Here is a 15,460-nt window from a genome sequence, read left to right on the forward strand (position 1 = left end):
ATTATTGCAATGTATAAAACACAATGTCATGTGCAAAGGATGAATGCAATCGGAGCATGGTTGAATTAATTAGTACGGAACATTTATTGAAATCATCGAATGCAGCTGAAGCAATACTCTTCTTCGTAGTGGCCAACTGTTTTGATTTACCTCCTCACAAATGCGACCGTATAGGCATATGCTGAAGTATATTTTGAATGAAATATGTTGAGTAGATTGGCAATGCTATTCAGTAGTGACTGGTGGATTATTCTCTGGTTGAGAAATGAAAAGTTTTCCATTTCGGATAATCAGAATCAGTGGAAATGTGATGAAGAGCACAAATCAGTGGATCATCAAACATTGTACTTCCTGATTACTGAAATTGTGCTAAATAACTTGTATTTACACAAACGTTAGATTCATTTGCGTCTCCGTGTGGAAGTGTTTCGATAGCTAAAATAATCAAAATTCATAAAGCACAGTCCTCCGGCTCATTCACCATTTGCATTCACAATGTGAAAACTTTGCCGATATTTTTTTTTCCGTTGTAACATCACTAGCTTACTAACCTTACTTGTCAAGAACCAAAAACCAGTCATGGCTTGTTCTTCAGCAACCTGGAAATTGATCTTATGGTGCTAGGCGTAGTCCGGCAGCATCCTCCAATAAGACTAGCACCGCATTCGTGCCATCTTTTAGCGAGCAAATCGAATCTCTTCTCGCTTGCACACTCTGGTTGCTGCCAGGACAAAAAAAATCACATGGTATCAGATGCACAAAGGCAAACACTTAGCAAAGCTCTAAATTCACATCTTATAGTAAGTCCCATGGTGTCTGAAATGAGACAGAAGTTATCGCATAATCAAATATCCCCGATGCAGTGGTCGCTCCCTTTCGAAATCCCACAAGATTTTGTATGTATTTTTCAGTATACTATGTACAGGGAACTTAGGATATGTTTTGAGACTAGTAAATTCAAGATCAACTCACCAGCCATTTTTTAGCTCTGCCATCCCACACTTCGCCGCTGTTTGGATAAACAGCTAATAGTTTCTTTGTTAGCTGAAGGAAAAAATGAATGAAAATGATCATAATAAAATCTGATGAAAAGAGAGAAAAATAATCAAGAAAAGAATAAAAAATGATAAAGACAGATGACTTGAATTACTTTTAAGGATGAGTAGCTGAATTATTGACGAACCTTTTTGAACTTACGAATGAGATTTTCTACAAATAGTGGGGATGCACAATTTATCCCAACAATGCTGACTTTTTCACTTGTATTCAATATGTCAAGGCAATCTTTAAAATCCTCTCCAGACGACAAATGCTCACCATCCATAGAGCTGAAACAGATCCAAGATGGAATTTGGATGTTCTCTTCATCGAGAAGTTCGGTTATTGCCTGCATATAAAATGACACTAAAGCTGTGAATCATCCCATATCTTTTAATTTAGAGTAAAATACAGCTGGTGTTCATTAATACAACTCGCATCCAACTTTACTATATTGACACTTTTCCTTGTTTTGGTGCTCTACAAAAGAACGAGCAATGGACCTTTTATCTCACAGGACTTGTCTTTCTACACAAGAACAACATGTTAGAGAGGAGAGGAGGCTAGTCCACATCTGAAACTTTTAACAGGACCCAAATTAGTGGTTGATATTCCATTTATGAAGATGGATCTATCTGGAAGGTTGTGCCTCCTTATGTTCCTCTTGTTTTGGAGGAAAAAACAGTTTTTTTGTGACTAAAATATAGAACATTTTAATCAGAAAGAAGTATTGAGAATCAGAAAACTTTGTCAACATTATTCAAACTCTACTGAGTAACTTGTGTTAGGTAGTCAGTAGAGAGGCAAACAACATGAGGAAAAAATCAGCAGACCTGTGCTTCAAGCTTATTAGGAATGGTTTCAAATGCCAACAGATCTGGACCAGCATCTACAAGAACTTGCAACCGCCGTCTGTGAAAATCTTTTAGTTTTTCCAAGTCAATGCCTGGTCCATATTTCCCACTGTAATTTTGAGATACCATATTCATTAGACAACGAGATTATACCCAAATAATATGGTAAAAGACATGAGTCTTCCTAATATTCTATAAATTGAGAGATGCAGAAAAATAGACTTGTGAACTCCATTTAGAGTATGGATGTATAGCTTGGGCCTATGAAGGTATAGGTAACAGGCATATAATGGCTTTGCTCGTGGGTTAATCTACATCCATGCCTCTTGGTGATGGTTTAGGGCTTGTGTGAAGTTAGTTCATTTTACCTAAAAGCTGATAGTATTGATATTAAGTATCATTCTAAATGATCCTTGGTTTCCATGTTCATATTAATTAGTCTCCATGAAGTGAGAAAGGGCAAAACAAATCATAATACATCCATGATACTTAACTTAGGTAAAACTTAGCATGATTTGAAAAGCAAGAGCAATTTGTATGTTATATATATAGGCTACCTATATTCTGAACCATCCGCAAGATAAGCTCCATAACTCCCGATTGAAGCTGCCACCAGAGCACAATTGTAATCGTTTTCTTCATTCTGCTGTGCAAGCTTCCAAAAACTGTCTCGGGCTTCCAGAGCCAGTTTGACACTTCTTTGAAGTAACAACTCTCCTTCTTCAAGGGACATCCCTCTTGACAAAAATCCAGGGATGGTTGCCTGTAAAAGAGAAGCAACAAAAAGGAGTGGGACCTCAGCCATATAATAGAACCATATATTCATACCCCTTTGCAACTCAAATACTAGGAAACGAAAAAGGAAAAAAAATCTCTCCAGGAGCTAGAGAGTGAAGACTGTGTTCTTCCTCTTACATGAAGATATTGCTGGCTGTGATTTTGAATGGAAAAGTCTCATTCTCCCTATAGTGGGCCATACCTGAACTTACCTGAAGCCATAAGATCTACATGATCATCCAGTTTGCAGCATAATGAAGTGCTAATGTATCTAGTATGTATCAACACAGACTGGTGGATGACAAGAAGTTGGTTCATCTTGTAGCAGATTGTACTTTGCTGGAATTGCTTTAGGTCCTGGGTTCTTGGTTTCTTCATTCATTTGACTTGGATACTTTCTTATGTTTATTTTTAAGTTGGGTCACACTTTCTTCCTTCATGCTACTGGATTATCAACTTCGTGAACTCAAATGCTCACAATTTCAACATAATGTTTTCTAACCTATTAAGATATTAAACTTCTTGTTTCAGGCTGGTCATATACCTGTTCCTTGTTTCTGTTAAGTTGGGAAATTTATAACAAACTAAATGCATATTTGCCAGTATATTGTCTGTATATCATAAATTAAAATGATCAGTGAGTATTCCTGTTCATTGCTCTCCATAAAAAAAAAAAAAAGAAAAGTCATCAACCAATAAATAATATCTTAAGGTGATGTTTGCTAAAAGTCTGATGATACCAGGAAAAGATATTAGTGAATTTTCTCAAATGTCTTCTACTGGCAATAGTTCCACATGCCATAGAATTTCATATCATGAATTCTAGCTTGGGTACTCAAAGGGAAAGACAAGAAAATTATTTCAAGGTAATAACGTGACTAATCAGGAATTGTATCCTAAAAGATCACATCTAGACCATGGAATACTGAAATTAGTAAGAGATTAGAGAAAAAATAGTGCAAATACCAAAAAAGACATCTAATGGAAGTTATTGATTACAATTTTGTTTGGCAGGTAAAATTATTCTTTGTAGTTATTCAGAGGAATTATCAAAGAGGATATAACATGATTTTATTTGAGATCTTGGAAATAATTTTATTGGATTGGTTAGATATCCAATACAAAATCACAGAAATGCTGAAATAGTTTATGATATATCTTTGCACATCACTCAAGTATGAAGAAGTTCCAAACATTTGCAGGTAATTCACTCGACCAGTAGATCACATACCTGATAGGATGAAGTCACCAGTATATCTGCACCTGCTTCAAGATACTGAAGATGAACCTGCATGCAGTTCGAATGAAAGGTGATCAAATGTTAGTACTCTTGGCTTGATTAATGAATAACAAATTTTTGAAGATAAAATAAGTATTAATAGCAGCAAACAAGTAATTAAATTAGCTGGATAATGCCACCAATAAGATGAGTTATACCACACAATGATAGAAATAATCATTATGCATAATTAATGACAACAACTTATGGACATGCATGAATTAATCTGCTTATCTTCTTGAACCTAAGTGAAATCGAAACAATTGTTGTGGTCGTCAGTGTCTTCTAATTTCAGAGTCTTAATGTCCACCTTTGATGGATCACTGGACAGAGAATGCATGGAATAAAATTAATTGTTGAAGTGACCCTTCACTTTTATACTACTAACCCATTCCTTTCTTATCCCTCATTCCAAAAGGAAAGATTAGTTTGAAACTTTCATCAAGAAAGAGTCCAAGGGTGATAAACATTAACACTCAATTGATGGAAATGTCTTAGTTATCACATTAAAAAAATTAACATCTTCAAGGGCCAATTTGGGACACATTAAGATTTTTCAACAATTTGACAATGAACTTAAATAATGAGTTGAACATGGTCATGTGACAAAATTTTATAAAATTAAATATTCAATTTGGACAATCCTAACAAAATAAGTCGTGGTGGACATACATCTCGAGCCTCTCAAAAGTTAGAAGACACTATCACAAACAATTGCTTTGATTTCACTTCGGTTCCACAAAGGTAGCCCATGGGTTCAAGTATGCCTTTAATTAATTTAATTAATTCACACGTGTTCATAGTTGTCATTAATTATGCATAATGATTGTTACTATTAAACTTGCCTTACTAATATTTGGATTTTCTCTTGTTTTACAGTATTCTAAATAAAATTAAATGTTTGACAAATTGTCATAAGAATACTCATGGTGATGTACTCACCTACCTTGGTAAACTATGTCGAAAGGAGGCAACATGGCCTTATCATGCAACTACAAGCATTTTCTGAACTCGTCATGCCTTAAGATAATTACATATAGTTCTCCAATAATAAAACCTGATAAAATGTTTAGATTGTCAAAGCTAGTGCAAGGGCAAAGCTCCTTTGCTCCTTTCTCGACAATGCAGCAAGATTTTCAACTCACTTGGATAAGAAGTCCGATTAGACTTCCAGTTTTCATTTTCCTAGATAGCACACTGAATATGTGCCATTGTCACATTTTCCAGGATAGTTTTGTTAAGCCTACGATCTAATAAGTGACAAATCCATGTTTTTCTGACCACTACGAATAATAGGCAATAGTTTTGACTGGCGATAATCTTTTTTTTTTTAAAAATAAAAGAAAAAAAGAGGGAAAAAAACAACTACCTTCCTTTAACAAGATATCCACAGTTTGTTCTTCCTCTTTCATTGGATTAACAATCTTATACGACAAAGCCTTAGAAAATCGCGTTTTTTTTAAACAAACCTCTACATCGATCTCTGCATTCCTAAATGTTAACATCCTAAATGAATAAATTTACCACATCCAAAATCACAGCGTACATTCTGCCAGAATAAGAAACGAAGACCAGACCTGTTTGATAAGGTGCGGATCTCGAATAAGGCAGAGCGCGCTCCAGAGGGGGTCGTTGAAGACCGCACCAAGCGCCTCCAGCTGCGTCGCCAGGCCTCCGTCGATCACGACTACGCCGCCGTTTCTCGCGAGCAGCTCCTCGACCGCGCCAGCTTCCGAACCCATCCTTCTTCGCCGCCCTGTCGTCTCCAAACCCTTCGACGCGAAACCACTCGGCAGTCGCTCGAATTGAAAAGGCGGTGGGATGCAGCGAACGGGTAGGTTTGAGTGGACAACGGTAGGTTTACGTTTTGGTCAATCCGACGAATCCGGTCTCCGAACCTGGCCCGGGAAACAGTCCTGGTTCGTCCTGAATCTGAACTGGAAAAGCGGCTAGGTAAAGGTAAACACTTCCTTTTATGACTTCACGTTAAGTTAAGTATAATAGATTAAGACTTTTCATTTTTTGTATTAATATTTAGTTTTTTATTCTTAGCGTTTTTTAAGTTTGATTTATGTATCATTTATAAATATTATTGAATTCTTAATTCAAATTGATTTAATTATTTAAAATTTTTATATTTTTATTCATTTAAAATTATTTATTTATTTATTATAATAATAAAAAAATAAAATCTATCATCCCCACACCATCAACCTCTTCATTGTAATAATATCTTTTCCATAATTATAAATTCAATCATGCCTTAGAATTTTATTTATTTATAAACTTATGAAACTTTATTAATAAATATAATTGACCAGCTTTTTTCTGAGCATTATTATAAATATTATTAATGAACAATTTAATTTACCATCTGATTGTAAACATTAACATCCAAATATAAAAAGAAGTTTATTTTTAATTAAAATAAAATATGTAGGTCTCCCTCAAACGGAAAGCCTACCCAACAATCCCCCCTCAAACAAAGGACTACAGATCTCCCTCAAACGGAAAGCCTACACATAGTTAGATCTGGATCATGACTACGAAAAACCTATACATAGTTAGACCTGGATCATGGCTCTTCTAGTGATTAGTCCGGTGAAGAGCGATTTCACTCTGATACCACTTGTTAGTACCAATGAAATTAAAATATCTCCACAATGGCATGATATTGTCCGTTTTGGACCTAAGCTCTCATGACTTTGTTCTTGGGCTCTCCCCAAAAGGTATCATACCAATGGAGATATCTTACATCCTTTTAAACCATGATTTTTTTTCATGTACTTTAGATGTGGGACTATATTTGCACCCTTATAACCCAACAAAATCTTCTAAATAAAGTCGTGTTTACATTTTTTTTTATCAACAAAATCAAAGATTGGAAGCCCTAAATTCAAGTTCCAAAATACAAAACAACAAATTGGTGAAGGAATACGATGAAGTGCCATGAATTTGGTGGGGAAAATGTACGTTTCAATTAATAAAAAATGAATAATTTCAGGAAGATAACAATGAGTTTTTGCAGTAAAAACAACTGCAAGACTATTCATACATTGCTTGATGGATAGGAAGAGGATGCATGAGAAGAGTTTTTCAGCCCTTAAGACATAATTGAGTTGGCGACGACGAAGCAAAGTTGTTGGAATGGACAAGACTTGAATCTTGATGAGCCGAGGCAATGCCCTCCTCCATCGTGGTTGACTGTAACTTCTCGATTTACCTCCTCACAGATGATCGTGGAACCGATTGTATGGCGTCGTTGGGATGACGGATTTTATCTTTTTGCTGAAGAAGAGAAGAGTTCCTCAATATCATTCATGTAGTCTCTTGCCGGTGAGTGCAAAGAATCATCATGATTGCAGCTCCTGTTCATCTGAAAATGAAAATGAGAAGAAACCATGGAATTGATGTCACAGAGAATCTCAAACAGCAGCTTCCAACTAGCAAACAAATAAGTTCATGAAGAAAACTAATGAACAGGGAAAACGATATCGCAATAAACTGCATAACTTATTACCAAGATGATTGAAATACATACATAATCATGCAAGAGCTACAACAGGATCACTATTTTTACAAGAAGAATCACAGACTTCAATAGACATTCAAAGAAGCCTTCTTGAGGTGAAATCCAAAGTTTAGAGGTTCAGGTCACCCATCTGAGTCACTTCCAGAACTTGTCTTTATTAGGGAGAAAAAAACTTCTCCAAAACCTTACAATCTGGAAAATCTATAACCCTTCCAATTCAGAATCGTCACGACATGAAATCGAGGAATTATCCTATTGTTCAAACTAAGAGCAAAAACAATGGTTTCTAGGCAAGTTGTAAGGACAAGTTGTAAGGTGTAAAAGACGCAGCCTCTTTAACCAAAATCTTCCTTGGGACAAGCACAAGAACCTTGGCTAGAACTGTGAAGACTATGACAACCCAAAGCTGATCATGACCCTGCATTTAGAGTCGACTTTGTCTTTTCTCTGCTGACCCTGTTAAGAACAAAAAGTAGCTGCAGTAACAGTCTAGAGTGTTGAACATTCACAGCTCATTAGCACTGGGTTCAACACAACACTAAGCTAGCGAGCCTAATAATGTAAAATAAACACTAAGGTTTTAAGGATGATTTTTCATAATTTTTTGAACAATGACCGACTGGAAACAATTTAGTACAGCTTTGAATAGAGCATTCCAAATCATAGGAGATCTCATGGGATGTGATTGAAGACTATGGGAGACAAAGGCTTGTAGGTAAAGAGTTTTCTTTTGGTATCTAGAGAGTATTAGAGGTCTTTTCACTGGTTTGGATTGATATTGTGAAAGGATTGGGAGGATTGAGAAGTCACTTCATTTGTTCAATTTTCATTTTACTCTTGCTGTCCATAGACATACACTTAAGTTGATCTAGATTAGTTGCTAGTCCTTGTGTGTGTGCCTTTTTCTACTAAGGAGACAAACTGCACCACGTTGGTTTTTGCTCACAATGAGAGAAAGCCTTGCTTAAGTAATTTTGCACACAACCCTTAAGAATTGTAAGCTGGGAATCACTCTCTTCTTGACATTGTAGATTGTAAAGCATTGTTTGCTCTTCAATATCTTAAGGAGGATCCCTCTTGACTCAATAAGACTTTCATATATCTGCAGCCTCAAAAGAACAATGCCTTGGATTTTGCATCTCAAAATAAAGATACTTGGCAAGATGATCTCAACAATGTTGGACTCGACCAAGCCCAAATATGCAAATACTTTGGGGCCAAAGTCTTCACTATATTGTAGCAAAGGCATTTGAACTGTGAAGTAGCAAGTCTACTGAAGAGGGAACCTTCAAAGCCATTTGATCTCAGGAAGTTGAGGGCGACGATGACTTTCTTGGTGGATTTAATGTGAGTGATGGATTTGGAGGCCTTAAATACTTTGTCTATGAATTACCCCTAGGTGTTGACAAAATGTTTTAACAGTTTGAGGGATTTGGTGCATTGGCAGCGACCAAGGAAGAGAACAATGGGAAAAAGAGACAACAAGGTTGGAAGCATAGAAGCCTCATTTGCAATGAGAGCTAATCAATTTTTGCTTCCCCCTTAGGAGCGACAAATTTTCAGGGATAATCAACTTTTTAAATCATGCATAATCCTTTTCAAATCATCTGCAATTGTTGTGATTCAATGAGGAAAAAACACAATTCCTATGATATCTATATAAGTTTAGGTTGGTTGATACCGTTGTCTCACATCCATATGATGGCAAAGCTTAAGTTAGGTAATTGGTGCTATTATCCCACCAAGTGGATAACACAATTACACAACACTTTCAATTTAAATCAACTCTTTCGTCTAAATAGACTAAATTGCCTATTTTACTCGGAGTCTGGTCATACATTAGAAAAATTAAATCTAAGACTACTCATGCCAAATATGTTGCACTTGACTGTGAAATGAAAACAATGAAAGATTCTATTTATTTGATATGCTACTAACTAGACAGTCTTTTTTTTTCATTGTTTTGCTTTTTAACATAAACTAAATATTATCTCTTTAAGGTGCTGGCATCATAAAGGCAAAGTTAACTTGAAAATTGGACTGAGAAGTTGATAAAATTTAATTTCACAAGACAGCAGGGAATCAAATTTTTAACAGGGATAGGATTTAACAAAGAAATTCCAAATACCTTCATCTTCGAGAAGGCTGATAACTTGAACCATGACACAGTACTTGAAGCTCAATCCTACAATCCTCGGAGCCACCTGAGTTGTATCTTGAGAGGAACTTCGAAGAAATTCTGTTGGATCCATTGTTAAATTTTAACAATGAATGAATTTGCATGTAGCGTTCAATGCAATTCAGTTTGAAAGCATAACATGATAAGAACAACAAACCCATTCTACAGACCAAGGTGCAAGACTGGGAAAAAAAACAGATTAAGAAAAAAGATTCATCCTTAGTGAAAAGCATCATTTTAGACTCCTGCAGCTCGAATATACAATCTCCAAAGCTGTTGTCATTGCAATAAGTCTGGAGGTCCAGGTGGTACCACCAAGAAACATGCCTTCTTTAACATGTTTGCTGCCAGTGTAGTAGGAAATGTTGTAACTCTTGGAGATATGCTGTTAAAATAAGTATTAAAATTCAAGCAACTTAAATGTACAATCTAGTTGCATGGAAGCTAAACCTACCAGTAACTTACTGGCTGTAGCATTAGTGCTTGTGTGAATCTATTGTTTAATCATATAGAAACCTTGGAAGTAAACATGAATTTGCAGCTTCTTCCTTGAAAAGGCATAAAAATCATTCAATACCTATCAGAGATCTATCTGCTTCTTGGATCATATCAGCAAGGATAGATTCATTCAAAGATCCTACACTACTCCTGATACAAAAGGATAGAAGTACCTGACTTATCTTTGTTATTTATATGTATACTTGAAATTCCAGCTTCTTCTTCTTCTTCTTCTTCTTCTTCTCTCTCTCTCTCTCTCTCTCATGAATCACTAAAATATCTAAGCTCTTTAATAGTTCAGTTACTTCCCTCCAAATATCTTAGGTTTAAATACACTTCAAAATTCAAACCCTTGTGAAGAACATTTACCGCATAACCCAAATCTATATTTACTACTTCATGAAATTCCTTATCCAAAACATTTCAAGTAGTTCTAGATGGTTGAAGCTCTATTTTTATTAGAAGATAAGAAGAGCTCCTTGAAGGACCAACACAGTAGGATCAACGACCAATTGGGTCCACAGCAAACAACCATAAAGCCCTATCCTTGCTGAACAAGTTTTGGGTAGCTCTGTTTTAGCACACCCATAGTTCTGACTTCTGTATAAACACTCCTCTAGGGATAAGGTATCTTAAGCTAAATGTTGTGCTAGTCGAGTTAGCATAGCTCTATAATAAGTAATAAAAACATTGGCCTTCAGCTAAAATTTGGACACATCTAAGTAGCAAAAAAATCTATTGTATGATTGGATCATATTATCTACTTGTTTCCGACAACTTGTGTAACTGCTTCTCCACCTTTGTGAAATTTGGACATGATAAGTTTACTTACGGCTATGGGATGGCATGAGAGTGTAAATAACAAAAAAACTTATATTATCATATATTCATTTACACAACAACAACTAAAATTTGGACAACTTCTTGTTGTTGTTATTCATTTACAAATAGTTGGAGCTGAGGGTACATGATAAGTAAATATAATGACGCAATGAACAGAATAAGGCATATAAGAGAACAACAACAAGCCAAGAGTCTATTTGGGTTGGTTACATAGATCATATACCACCATTGTCACTCTGCATAAGGTTATGTCTCAAATAATATATCAAGGTCCATGATCATATTGTTTTTCACATTTTTTTACGCTGGTAACAACTCCAAGGGAATCTTCAACCTTTTTCTTCCAATCTTGGAATCACCATGGATATTTTACCTATAGGATATAAAAAAAAAGGATAATCAAACATTAAATTGTTATAGAAATTCAGTTTGAGATGGTAAAATCAGAAAATAATTTGAATAGCAAACGTTACGTCAAAAGTAGACAGCTATATGCAAAGTTTTTGTGCAAGTCTGGTTTCGCGTACCTCAACCTGTTGAACAAGGTAGCATTGTCACACACTTATTCAAGCGAAGTTTTAGAAAGGTAACATAAGAGAAATGTTTGAATAACAAACATTACTTCAAAGGTAGACACCTACCTAGACATAGTTTTTATGCAAGGCTTGTTTCACTTACCTCAACCTGTTGAACAAGGTAACATTGAGCTTTATCGAGTTTTAAGCCAGTCGATGTTGGCACATGACTGGGTACTCTGCCATCACCTTGTCTATCAGTTGCAAAGACCAGGAAGAATGCATAAGGTCAAAGAAGTTTTATCCAGGACCTTTGGTTATTTTCTTTTGGCTCTTAATGCATCCATCCATCAAACTGATATATGCCAAGATATTGACACTTACACCTTTCTTAATCATTTCTTCTAAAACAAGCTTAGCTTCTTTGAAGTGCCCATGGTTGCATAGCGCATTAATGAATTCTTAGTAGACAGAAGGGTCAGTATCTTCTGAATTCTCCTGAGCAACAATGGGCATCCCCTCTTGTTCCTTGTTTGTCCCTGATAAAGGGGGGACTTCTGATGATGAAGATACAGACAATTTTCTCATTTCAGACATCTTGGATAGCACGTTTTGTGCTTCTTCTGATCTTCCTGCCCCAGAGAGTGCACACAGGATTGCATTGAAAGTAAAAACATCAGGCTGCAGACCCTTCTCCTCCATGTCTGTAAAAAGTTCCATTGCACCATCGATGTTACCTTCCTTACAAAGTCCTTTGATCAAGGTATTGAATGTTATTACATCAACCTTCTTTCCCTTTGACACCCACAACTTGAAGAAATTAAGAGCCTTATCCACCTTACCATCATTGCACAGCCCATTCATAAGGATGTTACGTGTGATTACATTTGGCTTGAATGAATTCTCCACCATCTTATTATGAAACTGGAATGCTTGCTTTAAATCACCTTCCCTACAGAATCCATATATTATGATGTTGCATGTAGTCTCATTTGGCACCAGACCCCTCTCTGTAAGTTCATTCAACTTCTCAATTGCTTCCTCAGTCCTACCTGATCTGCACAATCCGGTGATAACTGCATTATATGTTTCGACTTTTGGTAAAATCTTTTTCTCATTCATCTCATCCCATAGTTTCATAGCTTGATCAGGCTTCTTATCCTCGAAGTAGGCACTGATGACTGTACCATAGCTAACATCATCAGTCACAAAACCCCATTTTGGTGGGCTACGAAGTAGTTTGCATGCTTCATCAAACCTCTTCTTTTTGCAAAGATTATAAAGGACGGTATTGAGAGTGAAAGTATCCATCTTGAGGCCTCTTGTAACCATTTCATCCATCAACTTAAAAGCTTTCCCCACCACCCCTGCCTTGCAGTAACAACTAATCAGAGTATTGTAGGTGATATGATCTGCTGGAACTCCATCCTCCCCCATCTTTCTCAGTGATTCAACTGCCTCCTCCATTTTTCCCTCCCTGCACAATCCTTTGACAATAATGTTATGTGTGACCAAGCTTGGTTTCACGGACTTCAACTGCATCTCCCCAAAACACGGAATGCATCAGAGCTCCTACTGCATTGGAAGCACCCGTTGATAAGTGTATTATAGGTAACAATGTCAGGGGACAAGTGGAGTCTCAGAATCTCATCCTTCAAACGGAAGGCTTCATCAATGCGGCCATCACAGCACAACCTGGCAATGAGCATGTTATAGGTCCAAATGTCAGGGAGAAAATTCAATGCTTCCATTGCTTCGATGGCCTTAGTAGCCTCTTTCAACCACCCCAGGCGACAGTAGGCAGCAATAAGGGTGTTATAGGTGGCTCGGTCAGGGCGGATATCCTTATCTTTCATTTCAGCAAGCAGATCGCGTGCTTCCTTGAGCATGCCCTTCTTGCAATAGCCGTCGAGAATGGTGTTATACGTGATGGTATTGGGGTGCACGCCGAACCGAGCCATTGTGGAAAGAAGGGCGAGCGAATCAGTGAATTGGGCACGGGAGCAAAATCCATGAATGAGGATGTTGAAGGTTTTGATGTTGGGTGAGAGGCCAAGGGAGACCATCTTGTGGAAGAGAGATAACGGCACCAAGGGAGAAGTGGTCGGGGAGCGGACGAGCGCGGAGAGGAGGGCATTGGAGGAGTGCAAGGAGGGACGGAGGCGACGGCGGTTCATAGCTTGGAAAAGCTGGGTCGCGAGGTGGGACTGTCGGAGCTGGGCATACGATGCTACGGCGGTGTCAAGCAGGGAACTTGGCAGCCCGTCGCGCAGGAGGTGGAGATGGAGGAGACGGCGGCAGTCAAGGGGGATGAACGAGAGAAGGAGCGCCTTGATGTCGTTGAACTTGCTGAATCTGATGAGCGGGCGGAGGAGCGCAACAAGAGAAGGCAGAAGTTCCTCGGCGACGGATGGACTGTCGAAGGAGGAGGGAAGGCGACTGCGAAGGAGGTGATAGAAGGAAAGGAGGGGAGTGGGGGAGGAACAGGAGGGGGAGGCAGCCGTGGTGGTGATGATGTGGGCGGCCAGGGGAGGGGAGAGGCGGGGGAGGAAAGGAACAAGAGATTCTTCGATGGGAGGGGCATAAGGGGACTGGGCGGCGAGGAGGATGGAGGCGACCGTCTTGATTAGGTCACCGGCGGCGGTATCCTCCGGCGAAGGAGGCGTCCTTGTACCATTTGAATGAGTGTCCATTAGTTTGGCAAGAGATCCAGAAGCTCGTAGTGGGGGAGGGGGACGAGCTGGGCGGCTGGGCGGCGGTGGCGGTGGCGGCGGCGGCCGTGGCGATGGGAGCGGGAGCGGACCAGCTTAACTTGAAGAGGCCTCTGGTTTATAGTGAAATGGGAAGCAGGGGTGGTCTTTTGGGCTGGAAATGGGCCAAAAGACAAATCGGATCGAGGTCACGCTTTGGCTTTTACACAAAAACGATCCTTTTATGATTAATTTTTAATTAAAAAATCTTTATTTATTATAAAATATATAATTATCTTTCAATATTATTATCATTATTATTCTATCTATATTATTTTAATTAAATCTTAAATTGATAAAATAGATTATAACAGCTACGATTTTTTAACTGTTATAATTGAGTTGTTATATAGTTGAGCTCATTTGTTTAGACCATTGGTTGTAAAAGAAATTTTTCAAGGCTCAACGAGCACTACCTCAAATTCGATTTGAGATCGTTTCCAATCGAATTTGAGCTCATTTTCAATCCAAAAGACGACTCCGACTTCCTATTTCAATATAACCCATATGCTTCTTCAAGTTAAGGTGGTCCGCTCTCACTCTCCTCGTCGCCGTCACCACTACCTAACCCGCTCATCCCCCTCTCCACCACGAGCTCCTAGATCTCTTGCCAAACTAATGGACACTCATTCAAAATGGTACAAGGATACCTCCTTTGTCGAAGGATACTATCGTCAGTGACCTAATCAAGACGATCACCCCCCATCCTCCTCGTCGTCCAATCCCCTTATGCCCCTCCCATCGAAGAATCTCTTGTCCCTTCCTCCCTCTCTCTTGTCCTCTCCCCTAGCCGCCCACATCATCACCAGTAGGGATGCAAACGAATTGAGTTGGCCCGTGAGCTTTTTGAGTCAGTTTGAATAATATTTGATTTGTATTTGAAATTATTGAATTTGAGCTGAACTCGAATATGTTCGAATAATTTTTTGAATCGAATTCAAATCTATAATTCAAGTATTCTCTAAGCTTTTATTTAATTTTATTATATATTTATTATTTTCTATTTTTGAATCAGCAACACTGTAATATTGAATTTTAAAAATCAATATCACTGTAGGTGTTGGATTTTAAAAATCAACATCATTGTGGTACTGATTTTTAAAAATTAAATACAACGGTGTTGATTTTGAAATGCAATACATTAAGGTTTGAATAATTTGAATCTAAGCTTAAAGTTCGAATTTTGTTCAAATCA

At 37.8% G+C, this 15,460-nt stretch overlaps 1 protein-coding gene, 1 long non-coding RNA gene and 1 pseudogene across 2 annotated transcripts; all 3 read right to left on the reverse strand.

Moving 5' to 3' along the window:
• Window positions 1-339: 339 nt before the first annotated feature.
• On the reverse strand, window positions 340-5,753 carry LOC141846142 (homocysteine S-methyltransferase 1). Its single transcript, XM_074734136.1, has 7 exons — window positions 5,526-5,753; window positions 3,901-3,957; window positions 2,450-2,655; window positions 1,872-2,001; window positions 1,184-1,387; window positions 973-1,044; window positions 340-721 (listed from the first exon to the last, which is right to left on the reverse strand). Exons 1-7 carry the CDS (start codon window positions 5,688-5,690, stop codon window positions 578-580), a joined length of 978 nt encoding a protein of 325 aa, XP_074590237.1. The 5' UTR covers window positions 5,691-5,753; the 3' UTR covers window positions 340-577.
• Window positions 5,754-7,097: 1,344 nt separating this feature from the next.
• LOC141846433 (uncharacterized) lies at window positions 7,098-11,355 on the reverse strand. Its single transcript, XR_012603336.1, has 3 exons — window positions 11,224-11,355; window positions 9,609-9,719; window positions 7,098-7,324 (listed from the first exon to the last, which is right to left on the reverse strand). It is a non-coding gene; the product is annotated as an uncharacterized LOC141846433 (long non-coding RNA).
• A 121-nt stretch (window positions 11,356-11,476) lies between these two features.
• Window positions 11,477-14,208, reverse strand: LOC141846495 (uncharacterized; annotated as a pseudogene).
• Between the last annotated feature and the right edge of the window lie 1,252 nt (window positions 14,209-15,460).

Source organism: Curcuma longa, chromosome 15 (genome assembly GCF_044706935.1).
Source record: "Curcuma longa cultivar G26 ecotype Majalengka, Jawa Barat chromosome 15, ITB_CL_G26_1.1, whole genome shotgun sequence".
Lineage (NCBI taxonomy): Eukaryota > Viridiplantae > Streptophyta > Magnoliopsida > Zingiberales > Zingiberaceae > Curcuma > Curcuma longa.